Raw genomic sequence first — 27,819 nt, 5'->3', positions numbered from 1 at the left:
AAAGCCCTTTGTCTGAGCAGTGCAGCTTACATTGCTTACAAATTTTTAATCTCTGCAGATGGGGAGAAGTGTCTTGTGGATGAAGGCAGATATTAGTTTTCTAATTCTTGCAGGCCTCTAACCATAGTATTAACTGTAAATTGACAACATTTTTTGGATGTTCTAAGCATGATGAGACAGAAGCCAAAACATGTTATATAAAATACTGAATGCATAAAAAAATATAACTGAGTGACCTAGCAATAAATTCATAAGAATTGCACACTCGTACCAAGAATTTCTTTTGTCATTTCTTTCATGCATACAAATTGTGAGAGCCTGTATTCATCAAAGTTTTAAGTAATTATTCCTGTGAGAGCTGAATAAAATTTCTCTCTTAATTTGAGGACAACTGGTGTTTTGAACATTATTTCAGATGGACATTTAAAATTAACACTTCCATCCAAAATCTTCAATGTCCCCAGAATTGTGTGTATTACCTAAGATTTCTTACCCCTATAAACCAAAATTATAAGCAATACAACTTGGGAAATGTTCCAGTGTATTATTGATTCAGCAGTTTCCATGTATTTTCAAGAGAATTTTTGTCCTCCAATATTATCACTTGCCATTTATAATGCTGCAGTATACCTATAAAGTCGGTTTTCCTTATACACAACTATCCTTTACTAGTGTTGCTAATTGTGTTGTCCTGCTAATATATGTATGAAATATATATTTTCATTAAAGTTTTTGGAAGGAATATGCGTATTTCCCTCAGCAATATTTTGTGTTCTACTCATCTGCATTTAATGAACTGAATACAAGATTGTATGTACATTGTAACTTGGCAGTTCTGTCCAGAATTATAAGTGTGCACAACTTATACAAGGTGTGATCAAAAAGTAGAGGGATTTTTTTTTAATTTCATGGGCTTTGCACATCTGATTTTCAAAATGTCTTAACTTGTTGGTACACGTGTTCCTGATGTATGTTAGCATTTTTTTTAATATTTAGTTTATTGTTGACAGTCTAAAACATTGCGTATTTTTGAGTGCTTGATGGGTTTTTTACTTTTGAAGAAGATGGATCAAAGAATTGCATTAAATTTTGCTTCAAAACTGGCATAAACAGCTGCACCACATTCGAAATGACTGTCTTTCAGCAAATCTACTATGAGTAAGACAAGATTTTATGAGCAGTATAAATATTTCAAAGAAGGCCAAGGAGATGTTGAAGATGATGAATGCCTTGGATGCCCTGATGTATCATTTACTGACAACACTGTGGAAGAAGTAAAGAAAATGGTTCTGAGAAATCACCATCAGAGAAGTTGATGGTGTCGGCATATCCTTTGGCATGTGCCAAGCATTTTTTTTCTTTTCTTTTTTCTTTTTTTAATGTTTAGGGCATGAAACATGTAGCAGCAAGGTTTGTTCCAAAATCGTTGAATTTCAACCAAAAATGATGTTTCTATGACATCGCTCAAGGATTGCTGAATGAAGTCGACAAACATCCACAACTTCCAAAGAAGGCTGTAACAGGTGACGAAACATGTATATGGGTATGACATTGAAACAAAGGCCCAGTTTTCCCAATGAAAACTGTCTGAAGAGCCATACTTGAAAAAAAAATTGACAAGTTTGGGCATGTGGAGGACGATCTTACCATTTTCTTCAATTACAATGTAATATATAATGAGTTCTGGTCTTATGCTTGTACGGTCAATAATGAATACTGTGTGGAAGTTATATGTCTGTGTGAAACAGTCTGAAGGAAACGACCAGAATTGTAGCAATTGCATCACAGTAATGCTCCTGCTCACACCTCTATACTTGTTCATGATTTTTTGGCAAAAAACAAAACCGTTATGTTTCCTCTGCCACAATCTTCACTGGACATGGCCCACTATGACTCCTTTCTGTTCTCAAGGCTGAAGAGAACCATGAAAGGACTTTATTTTGCCATCACTGGTGAGATAAAAACAGCATTGCTGAAGGACCTGAACACCATAATGAAAAGTGAGTTGCAGGAGTGCTTCCAACATTGGGAAAAGCGCTAGCACAAGTGTATTATATCTGAGAGGGATTACTTTGAAGAGGGCAAAGTTGATGATGAATAAATGAAGATTTGAGAAAAATAAAAGTTGCTGTTACTTTTTGATCACACCACATATTATAATGAGAGAAATAAATAAAAATGAGGAAGGGGAATCACTCGCCTGTAGCTGATTAATGTGACAAACAGAAATGGTTTTTTAACTTTGAAGATATTACTCTCTTTTCTAATTCGAGTCTACAACCCCATATATACAAACATACAAACCTTGCACATGAACACTTAGCTTATGTATTGATATTCATTAATAAAAATGATGGTTGTGAATGTGTGCTATATTGTGGAACACCATAATGTCTGCAGAGTTGGAAACTTTGTTCAACGGAAACGAAATGGGAGCTTCACAATCCCCACTGGATATTTTTACAGATGATGTGAGTAGTTTACTCATATAGGGGACAAACAGTCGATACTCATAAGTGAAACAATGAAAATAAGAAAAAAGAAACTATTCCCACCTTTCAAAAATGTGTGCTGCTCCCTCGGGCAGAAAAGACAGGGGGATGGAGAGAGGGGGATTTGGGGGGGGGGGGGGGAGAAAGAGAGAGAGAGAGAGAGAGAGAGAGAGAGAGAGAGAGAGAGAGAGACCCACCTGTTAAGGACATTCTCACATTGGAAGCACTGGCCATCTTAATAATTTTATAGTGCAAGTAAATTTTTCTTTTGATACAGTGAAATATAACACAATAAAAATTATGTATCATATAATTTGCAAATCTTATGGTTTTTAGAGAGTTGTTATTGGTTTAACCATCACATGACTTCAAATACACAAGTTGTTTTGTTGCAAAACACATCTGTCATAGGTGGAAGCAAATGTATGTGTGAGAGATAAACAACTTTAATAACTTCAATGTATGTATTTCAGTCAGAATACACAAAAATAACATTTTATATACAATAGTCCCTTTGAGTTCGGCATAATTATACACAAAAGACAAGCCATTGAATGTATCATGAGCATCTGCACATATGAAATGATAAAAAAAGATGCACATTATTTGAGAGGGAAAGGGAATGGGGGAGGGGGCTAAACACACAAAAATTAGTGATTTGTAAAATTCAGGCAATAAGTAATTAATCTGCAAATTCTTTCATACATAATGCCTTCATCACAGCTTAAATAAACTTCCCATTTAAAGTACCAAAATTTCAACTGAATGAAGGAGATTCACAGATTTATCTATCCACACTACATTTAAACAAATATCAGTTTATTTTGTCAACATTGCCAGTGTTATCAGCGTATATATTTTTTAAAGAGCTTAACAATGACAGATTTGACCATTGTTGAACAGCAAATGTACAACAAATCACACCAGTGCAGGAACATGCTCTTCATTCGTAATACAAATTCAATACCAGCTCGACAAAAATGAGTTAATCTCTGTAAAACTACCTTTAAGATTACATGTTTCATAGTAACTCCAAAGATATGTGGTAGGATGCAAACAGAGTCTTAAAATATTTTATCATGTAGCAAAGTACAGTCAATTTTAACTGTTTGGACCTAATTTCCAGTGATGTTATCTGGAAAGAATTCTCTTGTGTGAAACAAGTTAAGTAGCAAACTTTTCTTGAATTGCAAATCTAAAATCAGTCATTTCCATTGCACTTCACAGCCTGATACAGGCACTCTCGGACGGATCCAATATACTTTTAGCTATATAACAATACTTTAACACATTTAAATCATTTACAAACATTAACAAAAACAATGTGGAAAGAAACAGCATAAATGTTAGATATTTACATTTTCAAAACATTCACTTATTTTGATTTAAGCATTAACTGTTATCCACAACTACATGGCTGTTTTGAAAATATGCCTTTGTCATAACAATTCTGCAGAAAAGATTTTCAGTAGCTGCTACCTCCTTTGTTCAAAGGAACTATCATATGCATTATATTGATAATGTTTTGTTAAGCAAGTCTGGATAATAATTTGTGTTAACAGTGCCAGACTTAGTAACAAAAATGGCAATGGTATCAGATTAATATTTATTTTAATCTGATCATTACCTGCACACAGTAGTGAGACCCTGGGATGTAGCTTTACATAATGTGTGTTTCAATGTAAGTTCTCCCCAGTACACACTTGTCTGGTATATCTGTTTGCATGCATGATGTTTTGCATAATGCAGATTTCAGGATAAAACAACAGTTATTCGAACAAGAATTGCTATACATTGTAAATGAACATATTCACTTTCGATATTGGGTGTTCCAGCACTCTAATGCCTTATCGCCTTGCAAACACCTACTTCTGTTTTGTCTTGAGAGCACAAACTGCACCACAACAACTTGACATTGACACATTTTCAGTTGCATTCCATTCTTCTCTATTCCCACATTCCAACTTCAGTGTGTTTTGACTTCCAGCAGCTGAGGATAATTTTCCACAATGTTCAGCAATATTCCATCAATATATGTTCGTAGCTGTGCATTGACTTCCTGCTGCTCTTTCAGTGCTGTCCTCATCTGTAAATTGAAAAATCACAATTTCTATATAAAACAGTCTTGCATCTTCAAGTCTGACAGCTTAGTATCAATTCCAAGTAAGCTAGTTACAACTTGCAGTTAGTACTAAATTAACCAAAAATCCTATAACCTAAATTCCAAGTATGTCTTTTCTTATGCTGTGGAAATAGCATAATGTCTGGTAACATAATTTAACTGGTGAATCTTAATGGTTTGATTTATGGCACACCATAGCTGTTTGTGAGTGAAAAATGAAACACCATGTAGTTTGGGACCAATTATCTTTGTTTGATAAATAATGATTACTGTAGGTGCAATGAAATGACCACCACACCTTCAGAATCTTATAAAGTTTCTCAGTACAACACAGCTTGTCACTGAGTTTGTATTGTTGAACTAAGTCATTTCTCTTTATTACAAATAGCTGGGATGCTGACTGAACATCAATGTTGTTGAAGTACTGGGTGTATTTCGTACTAACTTGTCAGAAGTGTCCAAAATTTACTTTTTTACTTGAAATATAGATCAGTAATGTACAGTTCCCGTGAATATGAACACTTTTTGTCGGGGTGGCTGGCATCTCTCATCTACCCCTTTTCCTTTTTTATAGCCAAGAATCTTTGTATCACAGTGTGATATAGTACATTCCAGGTTTAATTCTAGACTTAAGTCATCAATGCATGGTGTTTACAGACACATTGTCATGCTATCTTAAACAAGTGGTGGCCAGAATGGAATACCACTAATAACTGATGGTCTTGCGTGCATCAAAATTACATCATCCATTCAGTATCTGTAGGAGTACATTATCTATTTATACAATAATATAACATTTTAAGAGTACTGTGGTATGTTCAATCAGACCCCTGAAATCTCACACGAACCGGCTAGCTATCATATGTGTGGATACACACTAAATCTTATGAAGAGAACGGATAACAGGTTAAAGAACAACATAATCTGAAAAATGTCTTCCATAAAGAAATGCAACATTATCAAGACCCCAAATCCTGTTAGGAAGCTAAAATTTTGTGAACCTACTAAAGGAGTTATTCTCAATCATGCAATTCCTCCCCCCACCTTTTTGCTGGTGATTACAACATTTCTAATTCATTAACTTTTGTCCACAAAGTAATTTGTTAATACGATTGTAAGTATTCATGAACCTCTCAGCAATACATACCACTTGCTAATAAAATTGTGTACTATACACACACAGTTATTACTGTATGGTTTCCTAACTCTGAAGCAACTAAATTATTCCTGCAAATAAAACACAATGTTTGCATTTCTTATTCACCAAATACTGGCTTCTTTACTACTTGCTCCAGTGTGTGTACCTGCTCTAAGAGAATTTGTAAAGCATGAATGTAGTACTGTGAATGAACCAGAAATAGTGCCAGCTACTGTGATAAATATTGGAATGAATAATTTTTATTTTAATAGAACATAACCATCAGAAAGAGTCATCAACAACCATTGATTTACACTGCTCCATTACTACTACAAGTATCTAGAAACATCCCCAGCCAGCACTTACACCTTAATTGTGTATGCAATATTTCTCTGCATCCCCAAGAAGGTTTTCGTGGTGTAACTATTTTCAAATTAATTATGGCTTTCTCCTTAATGTACTTTCATGTCAAAGAAAAATCTGAAACCAATTTATATACACACACACACACACACACACACACACACACACACACACACACACACACACACACACACACACACAGACAGACAGAAAGCTAATATAACCTTAACCGTTCACAAAATTTAGTTGAATGAAATAAATCGCTTAATACAAGATTCAGAGACTCCATTCATGTTTAACACTCGTTCATTAAACAGTTAGCCATGCATGATAAGTGATTAATCAGTTCTACAGTACATAATTAATACTGATAAATCGCCACAGCAGAAACAAAAGTGAAATTTACTTCTTGTAATGGCAGGAATATCTCAGGTATTTTGACTGTGCATTAAGAATAATTGCTGTAAGTGTTTATCTAGATGATCATTAAGCAAGAGCACAGCTCACTGTCAGCCACATTCAAAGGATGCGTCCACGTGTGAAAATTTGCCCTCATGCTCGACATGGCTGCTGAGTTTTGTACAAAGTCTGGTGCCTTTTGCTATTAATTAGTATATGAATTACAACAAACATGGTCTATGATATAATGGTAAACATAATTAAATAAACTGTGAAAAATAAAAACAAGTGCACTGTAAAAAGTTTAGTCTTCTTTGACAACAATGAAGTATACAACTCAATTTGATCAGATTTCCGTGCTCACTAAGTTATGTAACTAAGAGGAAATAGTACAACACTGCACTCTACAGCGGAGTGTGCGCTGATGTGAAACTTTCTGGCAGATTAAAACTGTGTGCCGGACCGAGACTCGAACTCGGGACCTTTGCCTTTCATGGGCAAGTGCTTTACCATCTGAGCCAAGTACACTCCGGTGTAGAGTGAAAATTTCATTCTGGAAACATCCCCCAGGCTGTGGCTAAGCCAAGTCTCCGCAATACCCTTTCTTTCAGGAGTGCTAGTTCTGCAAGGTTTGCAGGAGAGCTCCTGTAAAGTTTCGAAGGTAGGAGGCGAGGTACTGGCGGAATTAAAGCTGTGAGGATGGGGTGAGTCGTGCTTGGGTAGCTCAGTTGGTAGAGCACTTGCCCGCGAAAGGCAAAGGTCCCGAGTTTGAGTCTCAGTCCGGCACGCAGTTTTAATCTGCCAGGAAGTTTATTTTTCATGTAATTATTGAACATTGTTGTTTCCACTTACAGCTATCAATTTATTTCACAGTCTAAGTGGAAACAACCATGTTTAATCGGGGCAACATTTTACCCTCCTCAGGGACTGTTGCCTTATCACTGTCGAGGTGGTTTGTGCACTCTACTCTGACCCAGAGAGGTATGCTGGCGTGAGCTTATGCTCCTGGAAGGGCCACCCAAGCCAGGTAGGTCTTTTGGCAAGATAATGAGCAGTCCACAACAGAAGGTGGGGGAGGGGGGGGGGGAGAGCTCCTGAGCATAGGAAAGCCAACTACCTAGAGGAGGCAACTCGATGAAAAAAGGGAAGGACACCCTGTGTATTCTAATTGGCTACCTGGGATGCCCAGAGTTTCAAATATAAAGAAGTAGAACTAGAAAATAAACTAACTTCACAAGATATTGATGTGACCATCATACAGAAACCAAAACAAAAGATTCCTCAACAATAAACAGGCATGGAATAGTTTACAGTGGAGTCCTTCAATGGGCCTGTATTGAAGTTGCTGTTCTGCGGAAGGAGGCTTTAATAAACAAATTATTTACGACTAAAGGAGATTACTCACTGAAAAGCAGAAGTGCTGGGTCGTCGATAGATATACAAACAAAAGATACAGAGCTTGGCTTGCTTTCCGAATGCACTTCCTTTTTTTCAAGCTCGTAGGAGAAAACACACACACACACACACACACACACACACACACACACACACACACACACACATTATTGGGTGGGGATCGGAGCAGGGGGGGGGGGGGGGGAGCAGCGAGCTGCCTTAGGTTTAGGCCAGGTTATGGGAGTGAAGGATGTGCTCTAAGGATAGCTCTCACCTGCAAAGCTCAGAAAAGCTGGCGGTGGTGGGGAGGATCCAGGACCAAAATGTAGGTACTATTGGTGATTAGGGAGTTTGATTTGGACCGAGGTGTGGATGGAGTCATCCGAGAAAAGGATGATTGTCATTTACGAAGGTGGCACAATAAGTGGAGGAGGACCAGATGAAGAAGATGAGAGAGAAGGTGAGATTGTGGAGGAATGAGGGTAAGTGACCTGGCCTTGGGCCCAGATTATAAAGATGTCATCAATAAACCCGAACCAGACCAGGGGTTTGGCATTTTGGGAACCAAAGAATGTTCCTTCTGTCAATTAGAATAACAGCCACCACCAAAATGAACACCACATCCTTCACTCCCATAACCTTCCTTGCCTAAACCTAAGGTAACTCGCTGCCTATCCACCCGCACCTGTTAGAATGTGAGTGTGTGTGCATGCGCTCTCCCCCACACCCCGCTCCAGTACACTCACTGTAGGCCACTAAAATGCTGCAGTTGACTGGGCACAATGTAGGGAAACAGGCGTGTGCATGTGAATGAGTAAGAATGAGTGAGTGAGTGCTTGTGCGCATGTTTTTTGTAAAAGCTTGAAAAAAAAAGCGCATTCTGAAAGCTAGCTAAGCTCTATACTTTTTGTTTGCTTACCTATCGATGACCCAGCGCTTCTGCGTTTCAGTGAGTCTTCTCCTTTCTTCCTAATTAATTCTTAATTCTCAACTAGAAATTTCTGTACATTATTACTTTAAAAAACAAAATACACTGTTACATCTTTATCAATGAATGGGCAATTGAATGAATGGGCAATTTTGGCCAGAATAAAGACAGCAAGAGGTTACTGACTGGTAATAGGAGGATAAGCCAAAGAAGAGGAATGGGATGACGAGTCTGAAGACTTCTATGATATGTTACAAACAACCTTATATAAAATAAACAAAAATGATTACCTAATAATAGTTGGTGATTTAAATGCAAAGGTGGATAACACCTATGTGACATATGTTATCAAGGGGGAAAAAAATAATATAAATGATCATGGATATAGATTGGTGTTCTCATTAAACAATGTGCTGAAGATAAATAGATACACAAATATACCTCCTGATCAGTTACAGTCTCTACAAATAAGACAACTTGATCTTTAGTGCAAGGCACAAGGGTATTCAGAGACCCAAATATATCTTCGAGGGGGCCTGGGGGAACTCCATGAACACCAAATGTCAAAATCATTAAAATTTAAATAATCAGATTAATTTTTTTCAAGAAGTTTATTATGAACAGCCTCAGTTAGGAGAGAGGAAATGGAGGGTATATAAAATATCGGGAGTAGTCCATTGAGTTAGTACTGTTGCCACTCAGAGAATCACTACACACAATGTCGAGCACCGTACCTGAAGTACTTTATAAACTACCCTGAACAATTAACCCCATGCATTACATGTGTTACCTATCTACCTCACAAAAAAGGCATGAAATCTGAAAATTTCTTTATGTGGACGCATGCACACACACTCCCAGAATGGCTAAAATGTTTTAAGTTACTGCAAATTTGCAAAATTCTCTTCCCACATGAACACAGAGAAATATCTCGTCTAGCATCAATAGCCGAAAACATTTATATTGCCTGTTATTTGTTGTCTTGTGGTCACCGTACTACATGTCACCAAGCTACTTTTATTGAGAATTCTGTTGTGTCATAAATTTACAATTTTTTGCTTAAACACTATTCCAACACTGTGTCATACTATTTCCATTATCCCAATATTGTCCACAACACCAATGTTAATGTATTGTTCAAATTAAATCTATTTGTTTCTTTAAAGTTCACGGAGGGTAGGTAATAAAATATGAACAATCTAAAAGAGTGCGTTCTGATTTCTTCACCAAGAAAGCTTAACAGCTCCACCTTCTAAAGAACAACGCTGACTGAACAATCGAGACTAGAGTTATAGGTGTGTCATGCTTTAATTTTTAAATTTTACTTACTGTGTGTTACTTTATCACTACTTATTTTAAAAATACATATATTTTCAGGTGCAACACAAATTTTGTGTCTTTAACATACGAGGATAAAATTTTGTGTCTTTAACATATGAGGAAATAATTAATTCAATGAGACACCTTTTGTTAGTATGCCACCACGATCACGTCACATACATTATTTACCAATCAATTATTGAACATCTCCATGCAGTCTACCACCTGATGTGAATAATATTTGAGAACTATTAAAAACATTGTCAAAACCAAAGTGAATGCAATAAGCAGCATGCACTTTAAGAAGTTTGACAGCCAAATCACAAGGTACGAAGTATGCTTAAATAATAAAATACATTTGAAGAACCACACCATACCAATTTTTTTTTCCATAAGAGTGGGCCATACCTGTTCTAAAGAGAGGTTGTCCGAAGCGTCAGCATTTAGCTGTGGAAATAAAAACAACATTGAAAGCAGAATGCAGTAGAAAGCAAAACCCAATCACCTCATGTGCAAACAAACTACAAGCTATAATTCTTTTATTTATACTTTCAGAAACAAAAAAATTGTGATAACCCTGATTTAGAATAACTTGTTAAAAAGTTGCCAAGACAACTACTTTTTCACAAATACAGTACTATTAATTGTAGGAGCAGTTCTAAAAGCTGGTGTCAGAAAAAGGGGACAAACAGTGAGATATTCAGTCCTATAGCTTCCTAAATTGGAAACAGAAGCAAAATAATCATAATACTGTTATGGGAAAGGACAGTTCTTCCTATTTTCAGCAAGCTCTTAACACAAGTAAGCATTTATAATACATGAAGACATCATCTGTAACACCAACAGATTAATCACAATGTAAGTCTGAGCATGATAGATAGATGACATTTGGACTGTCTTTCGGGGTGTTATTAGACTAAAAATTCTTTCATCCAGAGGATAAAAGAAGACAATTAATTTACCTCTTTATGTGATTCTTTGGTATGAAAAATGTGATCGATAGGCAGACCCATCTCATTTAACTACAATGGTAACAAGAATCAGGTAGCCATAGCAGAAAATAAAATAAGTTTCATCATTTAAATAGTGGTTTTAGCAAGAGCATAGTGGAATCACTGTCTCAAGAAATGTATTGTGTATAACCAAGCAAATACAATTGTGTTGAGAAACCAGGCGTGTTTCATTCAAAATATCTAATGAATGTAACGCCACTGGCCTACTTTTTTATACCGCCACCAGAGTCAGCAGCATATTTAATTAAACTGTGCTACCAATCAAATTACTATTTTTTGTCCATAGTAACTTCTGGAAAAACATGTGGAACTCTTCCTTCTCTAAATTGATTTATCAGTTTGTTTTCCATTACAAAATAGTTTGGATACCTGTTTTTACACACTTGATAGCTGTATCTGCTGATTAACGTTAATGAGGACTTTCGTGTCTCGCACACACCACGACTGACACTCACTACCGCACTCTTACGAAACAAGTTATGGAAGCAGTGCAAATTAGTATAGTGAAGCAACAGTAATTATTTTTCATAGGATTTATTTTCTACCGTTTCACCAACAACAAAGCTGTGAAACTGAAGGAAAGGAACTGCAGAATTAACTGTTCTAGACTCCAGAAACTTCCGATTAGGTGGAACAAGATCATGATAAACTTAGCTAATATTATGAGCCAAATTCTCTTAGTAAAATCAGAGGCGGCTCCAGAAGTGGGGAGGCTGCCATGTGGATGCAGCCCTACCCTCCCACTACTGAACTACACCTGTTTCTTCTTAATCTCGAACAAAATACAGGGTAGTTACAAATAAAATTTTGCTACTTCAGCCAGTGTTGGCAGAAAAAGTTTCTCATAAGGGTACCCAACTTAATGTGAATGATGTACAGACTGTGCACTGCAGGATATCCATCATTAGCAGTGTTAGTATCATGACTTGCCGTTAAGCACTGGTACTGGTATGGCGACAGAGTTGAAACACAAGCATCAGTGTGCATAACTGCTGCAGACAGTCAATATGGGCCTGGGCAAGGTGACCAGGGCCTTATTTGTAAAGGTGTTTTAATAAAACAGCAGCAATAGTGCTGCTGCTCTTTGAGAGTATCAAAACACTGAAGGAATACGGGATGTGCTCTTTCTGCTTTGAGAGCAAAGAACACGATTCAGAAATATGAATTAACTCGCAATCTGGGAATTGCTCCTGGTAGAGGCTGATGGCCCACTGCACCACAAATTGTTGAAGATACCATTGCCTTGGCTGAGAATGCTGGATGCAATGTGTGATCTTCAAGCACTGCATCAGCTGTGTCACACCAGCTGAAAGTTTCATTTGTCCACCATTTGAAAAGTCTTTACACATACTGTAAAATGATAGCTCTAGTGTGGTTCCAGGCTGTCATGATGGAGATTGTAACAGAGCAACGTTCATAACCTGGAGCATAAACACTGTATGCAACTAACAAATGTTAGCTTCTCATATGGAAATTAAAATGTGTGTGTTTCAATGGTTTATGAGTTATTTCTCCTCCACATGTCCTTACGAATGTATCCATAAAGTTTCCTACGAGTGTGCATTTTTCGTGGGAGCATTCTCAAGTAGCGAAAGTTTAATTATTATAACCATCTTGTTCATAAGTTAGGAAAACATCTGTGTTTATTATAGAGAATTTGGAGACAGCACAACCATGCAAAATTTCTATGAGTTCACCCTCTTCCAGACGAAAATCCTTAATTCAGTTCTCGTTAAAATGTAATTGTATGAATTATATGTACAATTAAGATTCATAGCAAACCTTGACAGTAGTGGAAACCTCTAGATATAGATGCTGATGATCCTGTCATGAGTGAGCCCTTAAGAACACTTTTCTTTCCACACAATATATTTTGAGTTCAAACATAATATCGTACTTCAAATAAATAGGCCTCCCCATGTGGGTTACGAAAACATCTGCCATGTGAAACCCAACTTGCACTTTTGAGACACGACACCCTGCAAGCCATGGATCAAAGCATTTGAGTAAATGCAGAATTCCTTAACTTCCAAAAAGCATGTGACACTGAACTGAACCAATGTTATTAACAAAAGTACAATTATATGTGGTATCAAACAAAATCTGTTAGATAATCCATGTTTCTTGGTAGGGAGAGCACAGCATGTTGTCTTGGATGGAAATTTATTGACAGACATCTCAAGAAAATGGTTAGTGAGGAATATACAACACTCCTTTATGTATCACTCCTGTAGTGATCGCAAAGGTAAGATCAGCCTAATTATAATACACACAGAGGCTTTTAAGCAACACGCTTCTGCATTCCATAGGCGAATGGAGTGAGAATACTTTCTTACATGTGGTACAATGTTATACATTTCACAGAGGTTTGCAAAGTGTAGATGTAAATATAGAGAGGTAGGTGCCTTCCTTCTCTTTTAATTTCTTATTTTATTTAGAACATCATTATGTAAAGCAATTGACAATACTGCTCCATTAGGCTTGGCCCTGTTTGAGATCATCCATATTTACCTTCCACTAATCTAAAAATCAACTCACCCAGCTATTTACAGAGGGACCCATGGTTTAACACAGAACTCAACCCACAACTAACTACATTTTTCATAAACAGAAACCAGTGTTATGGTTCAAACTCGGGAGGAGGGGAACCATGAGGTCAGCAGCACACTATTCATCTCAGACAGAATATTTTAGTTTATCATCAACCGTATCATTAACACAGTAACACTGACCGGTTCCTTGTGATATACCTTGCTCTGAAAACTAGAAGCTTAAAACTTATAATTTCACTGTCAACTTAATACATAATTAAGTGACAGTAGGTATTTTTTCTGTTTATATAGTATCTTAAATTAGCCTCCTATTCCTGTGTGTGTAATCAACACTAATCAACACATTCCTTTCCCATCCTTGACACTATCACTCTATCCCTGTTGTCTCTCTGTGGTTGAAAATACAGTCTTAACAGTTTCTGCTGTAACACAATATTGTGAAACTTCTGGCAACAAAACATGCAAAAACACACATCTGATAGGAAGAGACCATCATATTCTGAAACCCTAAGCTCTATACCCATTCCTTTTTCAATAAGTACCCAAGAATCCCGTGCACTGAGAACAGGACATGTTAACTGCATTTGTGAAAACCCAAAACAAGGGTGCAGATTGGAAGGACAGATCTTCGTACCTCATCCTGCGACATGGCTTCCAGTTCTGCTGCGAGACTGTTTCCCGCACCGGCACCATTTGTGAGAAGGGTTCTACCCTCTTCGAGGCTTCGTGTCAGCATCTGAGCCTGCAGTTCTTCATTGCTTTCCTGCAGACCTGAGAATTTAAATGTAAAAACAAGTCAAACATTGTAACTAGGGACACTAAAGCAACATACTGGCTTGGAAAGTTCATTACGATCTGACTTTACCAGTAACTAAGAGAAACTGCACATTAATCATGTAGAAGTAGTGGTGAGTCTCAGACAGGCAAATGAAAAGACTGCTTAAGCAGGCTCTTCATTGTGCCTGTCAGCGATTCGTTTCCTTCTCTATGTGGTGAGAGCAGTCTGTCCTTTTCAAAATATTACTGTTATTCCATTTTTTACTTTTCATTGTTAGAAACTACTTGTTAAATGTCTAAATCTTAAACAGACTTGCATCATAGCAGTCCAGTTCTATAAACTGCTGTTAAAACTGCAGTATTTACAAAACGGTTTAACCACTTTGTATTGTAAGTTTAACCTGTTCACATAACAATTGTTTCAAAATTATGTTCAAAATAATATTTTTATTAATGAAATACATCCAATTGTGAATGACATTACATGTAGACATATAAAGACAGCTTTTAAAGCTCAAAATAATGAGTTACGAAGTTTTGAAGATCACCAATAATAAAATCCCAAGTACACTTGTGCAGTGGACATTGCCTAAAATATCCTGAAACTAGAAACATTTTTTAGTTTCTGTGTAGCTATGAAGTCTAACCATGTATTTCAGAATGGTTTCTTATGAACATAAATCTTTGAGGAGCTGGCTGGAGCACAGTGGATGTATTTTTCTCTTATCACTGTCAAGCACTTTTCGCTCAACTGATGAACTGTCACAACTTTCAGTCCCTAGTGAAGTAACATCACATTTTTCTTCACTTTATGAACCACTAAATTCAATGTAAAACTCAAGATCATTATAACAACTCTTTTTTTGAAAGCAACAATACAGGGTTGAAACTGAAGGCATGTGTTTTGTTGTCAAGTATCCAAAGCTGCACACAGTAAAGAAGATACCTAGTGGCAACCACCTCAACCAAAATGTGACAGCCAGGCCACAAATAATAGGCCAGATGCTGCCTATCAGCCAAAAACTAGACTATCAGTACTGAAATGGATATAAGGGAGGGGTTTTTTTTTTTTTAAGGTCTGTCCTTAACTTGCACGAATTTACTCGGGATTTTAAATTTCTGTCAAAATAATAAAAATGAGATAACTAGGGATTCTAAGTTACTGGGTTAATAATATAATATAGCTGCATTAATTTTTTGGTTTGTTACTACCTAGAGACTTGTATAACACACTCAAACAACCCATGAAACACAGCTCACTTTTATTTTGTTGTCGCAGTACAGAGAGTTCAGCTTGCAGTTCACACAACTGCTGTGCGAGTTCTTCTTCTTGCTGAGAATGGCTCAGACTCCTGGATGTATCTCCCATCTCCGACCTCTCAAGCTGTTCTTGTCTGAGCACTTCCAATTCGCGGCTTAGTTCCTCAACAACCTGAAAATTCAAGCAAACGTTTTTATATATGCTGCTTTCGAACATGGAAGTTTCCTAAGGAAGCATATAATGTCCAAAATTGCACAGGAAAAATGTCCTTTCTTTTCTTTCTTAAAAAGCCTGTCACCACTTACATCACTCAGGCAATGAAACATGAAATGCCAGGTACACAGCTGAAATTACTACAGTAAAATTATTTAAAAAATTGTGCTATGTGGTCATTTTGTGGACCCCAAACATATATTCCTGATAAAGAACATTAATGTTGTCTTCATACCTAGTCTGAAACAAGATTCTGTGGAGTTAGTGCCAAAGTCACATGTACACATACTGCTGCAACAGACGGATATTGCCATGCAGTATTTTTCTTATTTTACTTACGGAAAACATTGTTTTATTTCAGAAAGTAAAATATAATTTTTAGATAGAACACCAAAACACTTTTATAACATTTTTCCCAGAATGAGATTTAAGTTCCATCTGACTAAAGATTTTATTACTGGATTCCACCAACCAAAACCATTTTTTGTTGTCCAAGTCAAACTTTATAGGTAAATATTAGATAGACCACCCCCTCTTGAGTATAGGTGTGTTCCAATTTTGCTCATACTAAACTGCTGAAATGTCAGCTGTGGCTTGCACTAATCCTTCTGAATCTGTGCTCAGTGTCAAGTACTGAACTAATGCTATTGGTTCACAATGTATGACCAAAAAGATTTTCATTTTATGGTCAAAGCAAGTACCGACACCATATTTCGGGATCCCAACAGGATTAAGAAAAGTTGCGTGGGGGTGTCTTTTCCTAAATCTTTACTCACTGACTGCAAATTCAGGTCAAAGAACTGAAAAGCCGGTCAATGGAAACAGTGACTAAATACATACTTACTGCAAAAAAAGCTAGGACTTTTTGGTGAACTAATAATGTCTATGAACCCTCTGCCATAAAAAATGTGATGAGAACAATGAGAATAGCAATGGGAATGCAGTGGGAGGACAATGAGAATAGCAATGGGAATTCAGTGGGATAGCAATGGGAATTCACACACACACACACACACACACACACACACACACACACACACACCTGTGCGTTGGCGTGGCTCTCGCGTGTTGCTTCCTCACGCAGCCGGCGCTCAGCTTCCTGCAAGCGCTCTGCATCCTCCCTCAATGCAGACATGGCACACTGTGCCTCAGCCAGCTGCTCCTCCATGTCCTGCTTCTCGTTTCGGAGGCGGTCCGTCTGGGCTCGCAGTCGCGTCACCTCCTCACGTAGGCTGGCTGCCTCCAACTCCAGTGTCTGCAGCCTACACAACGCATGAGCAAATGTATAACTTAACAAAGACAAAGAAAGATGGGTGTTTTTCTGCAACAGTGAGTGACAAAGTGAGCAACAACTACATAAGAAGCAACTGAGAACATTAAAGAAGAGACCACTAACATTATTTTCAAAGTAGCAGTTGCATGATGGATGCCACTGAATATCCAACCACTGACCAGATGTGTATTTTTTTCTTTTAATTAAGAACTATTCAAAATAAAACGCTTCAGTAACTACAAAATGTTTAAGTGGAGAAGAAGTAGTGTACAATGTAACATTTTGTCAAGATACAAGTAATTAAAGGTGGTGCATATCAAGAGAAAATGGAGGAGGGAACCAGCCTTAGACGATTTCAGAGACTCAATTGTGCATTTGCTTTAAATGACAACAAAAATTTGAACACACAGGTGGACGCTACACCGCAGCAATGTGCAACTACTTAGAAGGTACACCAGCTTCAGTTCCCCCCGACGGAAGTCCACAAGATAGTTCCAAAATATTCCTGCCTTAAACCCATACTGATAATGCATCCAATCTGAACAAAGCTCTCATGCAATAAGCTGGAACTCTAGTCACTTCATCCCACTTTCCAAAGCCCTTCCACCACTAATCAACCTTGTACCTGAAATAGTGTTCCTGTTGCCTCATCATTAAACTAAAAATAATCTCTCATCTATTTGTCACATCAAGGTTCTCAGAATATACAATACAAATTTCAGACTTAGATATGCCTTCCACTTACCTTCTCAGCTGGTACAATTACTGGAGTATTAAGAAAATCATTGACGAAGTTACAGCTATTGCACTACAGCTACTTGACATACCCACAATTTGGGCTGGATGAACACTGGCTCACAGTTGCCTACAGCTGCCGTGACTCACCTGATCGTGCAGTTCTCGACCTGGAGCTGCTTCTCGCGCTCGACGCGCACCATCAGCTCGCGGTGCCGCCGCTGCTCCTCCTGCAGCCGCTCCTCCGCCCTCAGCTCTGCCTCACGGACTTGCTCCTCTAGCATCAGGACCCTGCAACCGGATGCAATCACTAAGAAATGCAACATACTTCATACTGAAACACACTGCATAGCTTTTGATTCCTGGACACCCCTAAGAAGTAATTTATACTGGGGGAAAATGGTGTGTGTGATGCTGTGAACACTGACTGATTACTATCAGACTGATTCTCCAGTATTTCCATACCTGTGGGATATGTTGATCAAATTTTCATCCTAATGTGAAATTATTTTCAATGCAGAAAAAAGCAATTACAACAGATGAGGTGTAACGACATGGCGGCTAATGTGTGTATAATGTTACTGGAATTTTTCATGTGGAGAATGCAATACAGCATATCCAGAGAATGTGAATGTGAAATTTACCAAAACCTTTCAAACTTCGAAGGTCGAGTCATTGGCACAAGTGACACGGGAGTATAAAACCGACAGATCTCACAGACAGTAAGCTGTATGGCAATGACTGCAGAATGAGTGTTTATGAGATGGACTCAGCACAACAGTGAGACAAGAAGTGCTGGCACACATTGTTCCAGGGCTACACCATGGGAAGACCACAGGGTTTGTCGACTTGCTTCGACAAATAGACAGGTGACAACAGCCGCAATCTGGCAGAGGTTACAAGCAGTGTGTCACCACAAACTGTACAAAACAGATTACTTGAAGCTGGAATGAGATCTCAAGTTGCCATGTGCTGTTTACTGCTAACACCATATGACAGACTTGCATGGTATAAATGGTGAAAGGACACAGGATGCTGCGATTCTCGAGACCAGTTACACTAAATCCCAGAATCATGGTATGGGTAGTTAGGCCCTATTGGATGTGACAACAGCAACAATTTGATAATTCTTGAAGGAAGGATAAATACTTATCAGTATATGCAAGAATGGTAAACCCTATTGTCACACCCTTTGTGAGCAAACAACAAAATCAAAACTGCAGTTCACATTACAAACCCCTTGAGGAATGCACAGATCCTTGGCAGGCCTGCAGAGATCACTGATGAGTTGTACAAAAAGTGTGCCTGGATGCAGCAGTAAGACATACTTTCATACAGGACTCCAGCCAATAGTCTTTATAAACTGACACACATGTGTTTTTAGGCACAGCAACAAATTTCTTAACATGACATTTCGAGGTTGTTTGCTTCCATGATACAATTAACACAACAGAGTATTTGATTTGTGTACATTGACAGTTATACCTCATACTGACTATTGTGGTAAACATTAGTTTCATAGGGAATGAAAATTAAATCATTTAAAACCAGTTATGTTATGAACATCCCAGGAAAGATCACTAATACCAGACCAATGCTTCACAGCAAAGCTGTTTCCATTCCCATCAACGTGTATCACTTCAGCACGCAATTAAAATCTGTCAGGAAATTGCTGTATACTACACTTGCAAGTCAGAGTGTCAATCTGAAAAAATCCTAGAGTTAAGCAGCTTCATTAATATCATGTCTTCTGAACTGTCTAATCAGTTTAACTACTCACATTTCATCAAATCATTTATACTGGGACTCATTTCATCAAAAGAATTCACTTTTGCACTGAAGAGGACTACACAACTGTTTGCCATGTGCAGCTAGAAGAGAATCATCCAGTACAGCCCAATCAATATCGATACTCCAGCTTCACACACCTACAATTGGTGGATTAAGTAATTTACAAGCCAAAATTGTAATGCCAGCTCAGCACAGTTTCACAGTGGAAACAATTAACTATTCTTAGCAAATTTCCTCTATCATTAGCTAGTAAAACTTTAATTGCGATGTCATTGCACAATGTATTATTTGAATGCTTTAAAATTAACTATCAAAATGTTTAACTGTTAACTGTCAAACATGTTCAGTTTTGGAATTATGTACTGCACATTACTAGAAATTTAACTTCTCCTTAATGTTCCAGTCTTCAAGATGGAGTACAGAGGCGATATATCAAGGTCACAAATGGGGAAATTATGGTAAGTGTGGTTGGAGTTTCTGGCAAAGGTTTTACAACACCCATAATTAATTACTTTGACAACTAGCTATTTGCTGCAACTGGTGCGTTAGTCAATAAATTTTAATAACAGGCTGTTGTCGAAAGACAATACCACAATTTCATATGCTTGTATAGGTGTTTCTAGCCTCACAACTATCCAGTTAAGATTTAAAATGTATCCAAACAATTCTGGAGATGGATATGGCCTCAAATGCCCTTCAAGAGACTCAATGGATTACACAAAAGTTTACGGCGAGATGCCATATCCATTGTTAGTATTATCTAAGAAATTTAAAAGAAATAATTAGTCTTAATTGATTTTTTATTAATATTTTATTTTGATGGTAAGCACTTTCAATCTTGAACATCATCAGACATATCTCCTTAAGTGGTATGCAGGGACACTGAGCTGAGTACAAATATATGTCATGACACACATTCGTCAAATACTTAACCCCGTGGTGCATGAATTTCACTGCAGCTAACAACTTATAATGGTCAATTTTCTGGTGTTTCCGATCAGTCATGAGGCTGCAAATGCATGCAATACACAACACCAGTAGGGAGTTTGACTGCAGTGAACTGTGTGCATTTGCAGCCTCAGGACTTATTGAAAATGCCAAAGAAGCGACCATTAACAGCTGTCCACTGTAGTGGACGCTATGCGCCACAGAGTTAAAGAATTTTTGAATGCGTCTCTTGACATATGTTCATGTTCTGCTCAACATCTCTGCATACTGGCTAAGAAGGCATGTAATAATGGTCTTCTGATGATCAAGACAACAGCAAATATTTTCACAATCGGAACTGCTTTGTTTTTAACGTTTCTCCCCACCTCACAAAGTGCCTTCCAGAGAATAGGTTTGAATGTGGATTCGACATGGTACGAAAAAATTTCTTGTATTCCTGAACAGAGGAAGATCAACCCTTAAGAACAGAACACTACCAAGATCCAATGTTGCCTACTGTGAACTGCTGCTCTCCTTCATCACCCAATCTCAATCATTCGTATTTCCCAGAAGTAAAGTACCACAAGTAGTCCTGCAAGTGAGCCAGGGAGAATGAGAGAGGAATTGTCTCTGCAGAGAAGGAAAAGATCATCGATTCTCACCATAGTAACAGCACTGAGCATGTCTCAGTGTAGTGAGGGCTAGATATAGAGGTGATATCGCCCTAGGTCAGAAACCTTACGATGCCCCCTCCCCTCCTACAACCCATCCTTTCAATTTTCGGTTTTCGTATATTTATTTTTCTCTACAAAATTCAAATTATAAAAATGTTTTAAAAATTACATTACTTAAAAGAACACATCACGGCCTTCACATTTAAATGTTGTCCTTCAAATTTGCATTTTCATGCTTGGAACAATATTCGCCAATTCTTCCTTTCTGCGTTCAATAATTCGTTTTCTTTTCTGTACCCGACTTACGTTTCTTTACGCTGTTCATCGTGTCGGAAAAATTAAAAAAAATACCAATAAAGTGTCCCATGTTTTCAAATACCGTTCGTGATAACTGAGCTCGATTATCGAAAAACACGGATAATCCAAAATACACGTTTGTCATGAAAACTGTTATTTTATCATATTCACGAAGCATATGTGTCACATAAATATGCGAGTGCACGCCAATACTTACGCGTTACTCGTCGAAAACTGACAACTAATTTACAAAACCACACTTAAAACAATGGGTTTCTTAACTTTTGATTTCATTTCTTTCCAGAAATAACCAACCGTGTTTTCATGTTTTTTTCTGGCAACGGTTCTCCTCCGGAGTCAAAATACAGGTATAGTCGAAAGAATTTTGTGCTGCAGAGTCTCTCGACAGATAAACGCATTCCTGTGCTTCGAATTCCTCGATCGACTCCTCGACGTTCACTTTCTCTACGTAACACACTTTGGTCAGTATATCCGGTGTTACTTAGCTGCTTAAGTCACGGTTCGTAGACATCACTTGTAATCAGCCGCGGAGGTTTTTCGTCATCTAGGCCTTCACATCCAGCAGTTTTTATTACCGTCCCAAATATTCGTTCTGATAACAAAATATTCCGGATTTCTTTTCGTATTCTTTGTCGAATGTTTTAAATGTTGGGATACAAAAGTATAATAATTTACCAAATGAAATCAAAGCAACAAAGAACCCAAGAGCCTTCACACAGAAGTTAATAAAATCTCTTGGGCCAATGCTTTTATGCAGTTGATCATTTTTTTTTTGAAAGATGTTAAAATTGTAAACAATTTTATAATAAATGTTCAATTAGGTCTGAGAATTATATATTGTGCACGTCTATGAAATATACTGGATTATTTTACTATTACATTTGTATTGGCTGTTTGTATTTTACTATACAACATTTGTATTTACTGTTTTGTTAAAGATAGATAATTTCCTCATCACAAAATAATGTAAAATCAATTTATTAAAAATTACTTGCAAATATGTTCTCTTGACCTGTCCAATATCATATGTACAACTGTACAATACTATGATTGCCTCGATCAATAAAATACAATACAACACAATTAAGCGCAGCAAAAACAAAGCCTCCCAAGAAATTACACAATGGATATTTGATCGAATTTTCATAGCTAAGCGAATGGCGGGAAATGGACGAATGGGATATCAAACTGAGCAGCGTGAGGTATAGCTTTAAAAAAAGTGTTTGAAAGTAATCAGGATAATAACAAAGAACTTAGGGATTTGAAAGAAAACTAAAATATTCCACGAACAGCTGATGTTAGCTATGTTAATTAAATGTCAAAGTTTCTCTCTGTAAGACGTAGCCAATTTTCGCGCAAAACTTTGCTTTGGTGTGATATTTGCCTTTTAAAACGGATTGTTTCGAATCGAGTACTAAATTCAGGGCAGTTCGAGAACAACAGGCATTATGAAGCCAAGTGGGATGTCAAAAATTCATTTCTTTCTGAATAAAACTTGAAAATATAAAAAATGGAGAACGTTTAAGTTTTTTTATGAAATGATCGTCTAAAAGAAAGAGGTAAAATAGATTAAAGAAACATTTGACGCTTATGAATGATGCTCTAAATCAAAAAGCCAGTACAGCAAAAGAGGTGCGATTATGAGTTTAGAAGTTCAGTGTTTTAACGTAGAATTATAAAGAATACTAGAGGATATTTATCTGCTGCATTGCGATGACCAGTGGTTCCATCCGGGGAGTAATACGAAGTTTTATGGGAGGTAAAAACTAAACGACATGATTCTATTTCAGTCGTGAAACTATTTTCAAAAGATCACTACTATTATCACAATTTTGTAAGACTCTAATATATAGCTATATAAGTTATAAATAATTACTTTTTCAGAATTAGAGGCAGTAATGCGATGAGATTACAAATTCCTCATGTAGTCCACCCACTACACACCTTACACACCTACGTTGTGCTTTGTCCCATACATCGCTGATGAAAGTGAGACACATCCGTAACAAATATTAAATATGTCAAGAAAATGTGTTCTCCAATTTGTAGGTAGTACCTGCAGTAGTCCAGGATTTGCTTCATTACTCACTTCGACACAGGCAGGTAAATTAATTGACAGCACGACACAGCAGTAACTGCATGACTGCTACTATAGTGCTGTACAGAGTATTACTAGTACTATTATTACTATTAGTGGCTGTGGTCAGACATTAGGCATCAACAGCCTGACGCCTTCCAATTCCTACCCGTTCAGAAGTAAGGCGTGCAGCAATCGAGTGATTTACGTACACTACAATCAAGTGATTTACGTACACTACTTGTTGTTTTTAAATGGGTCTGCTGTGTGCAGGTCAAGCAAGTGCCACAATGAAGAGGTGTAATGCAGGGAAAGTGTGTTTGGTAACAAATATCTACCGTAAATGAAGATGGTTAGCTTTCTTATCTGAGAAGGGGGGCTGTGAGTAGCACTTGCAATGCACCACGAATCTCTGCGTTGCTCGTTCTAACCCCCCCCCCCCCCCATACACACACACACACACACACACACACACACACACACACACACACACACACACACACACTAAATATCATTCATCTTTCTTCACTTTTAAAATGAAAGTGTTTGTTACATTTAATAGTTTAGTTAGATGCTAAAGTGGGTGATAATGTGCGAGAGGAGGGGGGGGGGGGGAGCGTGGGGAGATACTAGTAGCTGATGTCTGAATGCACTCAGGGGTAATGGCCTAAAAAGGTTGGGAACCACTGGCGTAGACCGTGCAGTTTGCTGTTACGTGGCCTTACATATATTTTGGTAATTTCCACGAATGATTGCCTATATTTTTATCATCTATGCTTCTGGTACTCTATCATATTCTAAGCTGAACATTGAACTTCAAATCCTCAATCGGCGCCTCATTTATTGTACACGATTTCGAGTGTCATCCAACGGTGCGTGAAATGTTGGTCTAATCCATTTTATTTCGTACTTGTAGACGAATCATTTCTCAAAACGTTTGACCATTCTTATCCAAAAAATTTATTTTATAAATAATGGCTTATAAGGAGAACACGGCAAGTTTCGTAACCTAATTTCTGAGAAACTTTGTTCAGCTGAAGGGAGGTAAAGAAACAATCGAATGTGTGTCTCGTCTTATACGTAGACTTCGTAGAAAGATCCGAAACAGAGAATTTCCGAACACCACAAGGATTGCGCGAAAGCAAGTTTGCCACAGCTGTATTTCTTCGTATGAATCTCAGTTGGGGAAAGATACGTCGTTAACACTGGTGAAGATTTCACGCGTTGGCAGTAATCTCGTGGCAAACCATGCATAACGGATCACTTTCCCGAAAACAGACGCTTGCAGCTGATCATGAATCAAGATACATCACAGCAATTTCAAATAATTTTTCCGTCCATTTACTTTTTTTTTAAATTCGCTCACCAGACATACAATTAGTAGGTGAATATGGACAACGTTTCAATAAGCATTACAAAACATTCGTCTAGCACTGTTCTTTGGACATGAGTAGATAAATGAAAACAAAAATTAAAGTAATATTCGGGGTTCGAACATGGGGCGCAAAAGTGCGAAACCGCGACGTTAGCCTCTGTGTTACAAATCTGGTTGGCAGAAATGTAGCCATTGTAAATGATTGCTTACAGTGGAGGTCACGAAAGTGTACGGTCGCAAGTCGACGGGGCTCTGAACGGCCATATGGCAATACCGAGGAGGAAGACCACCGTGTTCGACGTATGGCTCTGGTGGGTCGTACTGCGTCTACAGCAGTAATCTGAGCAGCGCTTAGCAACACGGGGTCACAACGAACTGTTACAAATCGGTTACTTCAAGGAAAGCTCCGAGCCCGATGCCCTGTAGCGTGCGTTCCACCCACCCCAAACCACTGCCATTGTCGACATCAGTGCAGTGAGAGCTCATTGGAAGGTCTGTTGTGTTTTCTGATGAAAGCTGGTTCTCCCTCGTTGCGGCCGTGTGTTGGTTAGGAGGAGACCAATTGAGCACCTGCAACCAACCTATCAGTGTGCTAGACACACTGGGCCTATATCTGGAGTTAAAGTCTGGAGTGTGATTTTTTACGACAGCAGGAGCTCTCTCGTGGTTATCCCACGCACCTGACTGCAAATTTTATACATCAAACTGGTGATTCAATCTGTTGTGCTGCCATTCATGAACGGAATTCCAAGGAGTGTTTTCCAACAGTATAACGCTCGCCCACATATCGCTGTTCTAACGTAAGATGCTCTACAGTCACATGTTGCCTCGATCACCAGATCTGTCTCCAATCGAACACATATGGGCCATCATTGGGCGATAGTTCCAGCGTCATCCACAACCAGGATTAACCGTCCCTGTATTGCCTGACCAAGTGCAACAGGCATAGAACTCCATCCCACAAACTGACATCTGGCACCTGTGCACCACAATGTATGATATTTGCATTCAACATTCTGGCAGTTACACCGGTTGTAAATGTACCAGCATTTCACATTTTCAATAGCTTATCTCGCGCAGACATTTAACTGTAATCTTGCAATGTTAATCACTTAAATATGTTACCTAGACAAATGTATGCCCGAAATTTCATTACATTGTTTATTTTGTGGTGCTGCAATTTCTTTTCGTCAGCGTATATAATAAATGTCTGACACCTGTGAACCCCAATTGTAATTTTATAATTAATATAACGCCCTCGTATTCCCTAACCTGATAAACATCCTTTATTGTATGATTATATGATAGCGGAACAAACACTGGTAGCAGTTACTTCTGTAAAATATCTGCGAGTATGCGTACGGAACGATTTGAAGTGGAATGATCATATAAAATTAATTGTTGGTGAGGCGGGTGCCAGGTTGAGATTCATTGGGAGACTCCTTAGAAAATGTAGTCCATCAACAAAGGAGGTGGCTTACAAAACACTCGTTCGACCTATACCTGAGTATTGCTCATCAGTGTGGGATCCGTACCAGGTCGGGTTGACGGAGGAGATAGAGAGGATCCAAAGAAGAGCGGCGCGTTTCGTCACAGGGATATTTGGTAAGCGTGATAGCGTTACGGAGATGTTTCGCAAACTCAAGTGGCAGGCTCTGCAAGAGAGGTGCTCTGCATCGCGGTGTAGCTTGCTGTCCATGTTTCGAGAGGGTGCGTTTCTGGATGAGGTATCGAATATATTGCTTCCCCCTACTTATACCTCCCGAGGAGATCACGAATGTAAAATTAGAGAGATTCGAGCGCACACGGAGGCTTTCCGGCAGTCGTTCTTCCCGCGAACGATACGCGACTGGAACAAGAAAGGGAGGTAATGACAGTGGCACGTAAAGTGCCCTCCGCCACACACCGTTGGGTGGCTTGCGGAGTATAAATGTAGATGTAGTATACTTCTACGGACATAGGTAGATAAATAAGATAAAATAAATTAAAACAATAATCTGGTTTGGAACACGGGACGCAAAAGTGAGAGATCGCGATGCTAGCCACTATACTACCAGTTGCCCTGACGTTCTCGCGTGCTAAAAGGAATCTAAAGCACGTCGATAGTTTGACAGTCGTTTTCTCTGGAACCTTCGAGTATCTACGGATAAGCCGAAACACGTGTTCGCTTATTTTGGCTCCCCTACCACTGAGCGCAGTTTCTGGGAAATCGGGATATGACACTTGCCGTGTTGTTCTCTTCAGTTGCCTTATCATGCCTACAAACATATCCCTTGTGCGTGACCTGCAGTGTTGCAATTAGCAGCTGCTGGAGACTCACCTGGCCTGGAGGGCGGCGCTGTCCTGTTTGGCGCGCGTGTAGCGGTCATCCGTGTTGGTCTGGTTGTCCGCCAGCACGTTTACCTGCTGCTGCAGCATCTGGACCTGCACACACAACACAAACAAAGGCGTTAATTTCACACTCCACTCCGTACGTTCGAAAGATACTTCCTTCCTGACACAGGAGAGCCCATTGGAGATCACAGCCATAACGACCACATCCACATTGAGACAATTGCTTGCAGCTATATGCCAGTTATGCATTTTGGAGCAGCTGTTTGAGCTGTAAGGAAACACAAATTACGCGAGTCGCCATTTTATAAGGGGCGTCCTGGGCCATAACGAAGCCCCAAGGAG

At 38.4% G+C, this 27,819-nt stretch overlaps 1 protein-coding gene across 5 annotated transcripts in view; it reads right to left on the bottom strand.

The window, feature by feature from the left end:
* Positions 1 to 2,937: 2,937 nt before the first annotated feature.
* Positions 2,938 to 27,819, bottom strand: part of LOC126175669 (rab11 family-interacting protein 4) — a 954,952-nt gene continuing 930,070 nt past the window's right edge. For 4 of the 5 annotated variants that reach the window (XM_049922582.1, XM_049922585.1, XM_049922586.1 and 1 more), the window contains 7 exons: positions 27,464 to 27,567; positions 18,132 to 18,272; positions 17,016 to 17,235; positions 15,760 to 15,931; positions 14,357 to 14,493; positions 10,566 to 10,604; positions 2,938 to 4,578 (listed from right to left, as the gene is read on the bottom strand). In XM_049922582.1, the coding sequence (XP_049778539.1) occupies positions 4,459 to 4,578; positions 10,566 to 10,604; positions 14,357 to 14,493; positions 15,760 to 15,931; positions 17,016 to 17,235; positions 18,132 to 18,272; positions 27,464 to 27,567 (933 nt within the window). In that variant the 3' untranslated portion in view covers positions 2,938 to 4,458. The remainder of the gene's footprint in view (positions 4,579 to 10,565; positions 10,605 to 14,356; positions 14,494 to 15,759; positions 15,932 to 17,015; positions 17,236 to 18,131; positions 18,273 to 27,463; positions 27,568 to 27,819) is intronic. The other variant, XM_049922583.1, reaches the window with a different exon arrangement.

Source organism: Schistocerca cancellata, chromosome 3 (assembly GCF_023864275.1).
Source record: "Schistocerca cancellata isolate TAMUIC-IGC-003103 chromosome 3, iqSchCanc2.1, whole genome shotgun sequence".
Taxonomy (NCBI): Eukaryota; Metazoa; Arthropoda; class Insecta; order Orthoptera; family Acrididae; genus Schistocerca; species Schistocerca cancellata.
This window is presented reverse-complemented; position numbering and strand designations above follow the sequence as displayed.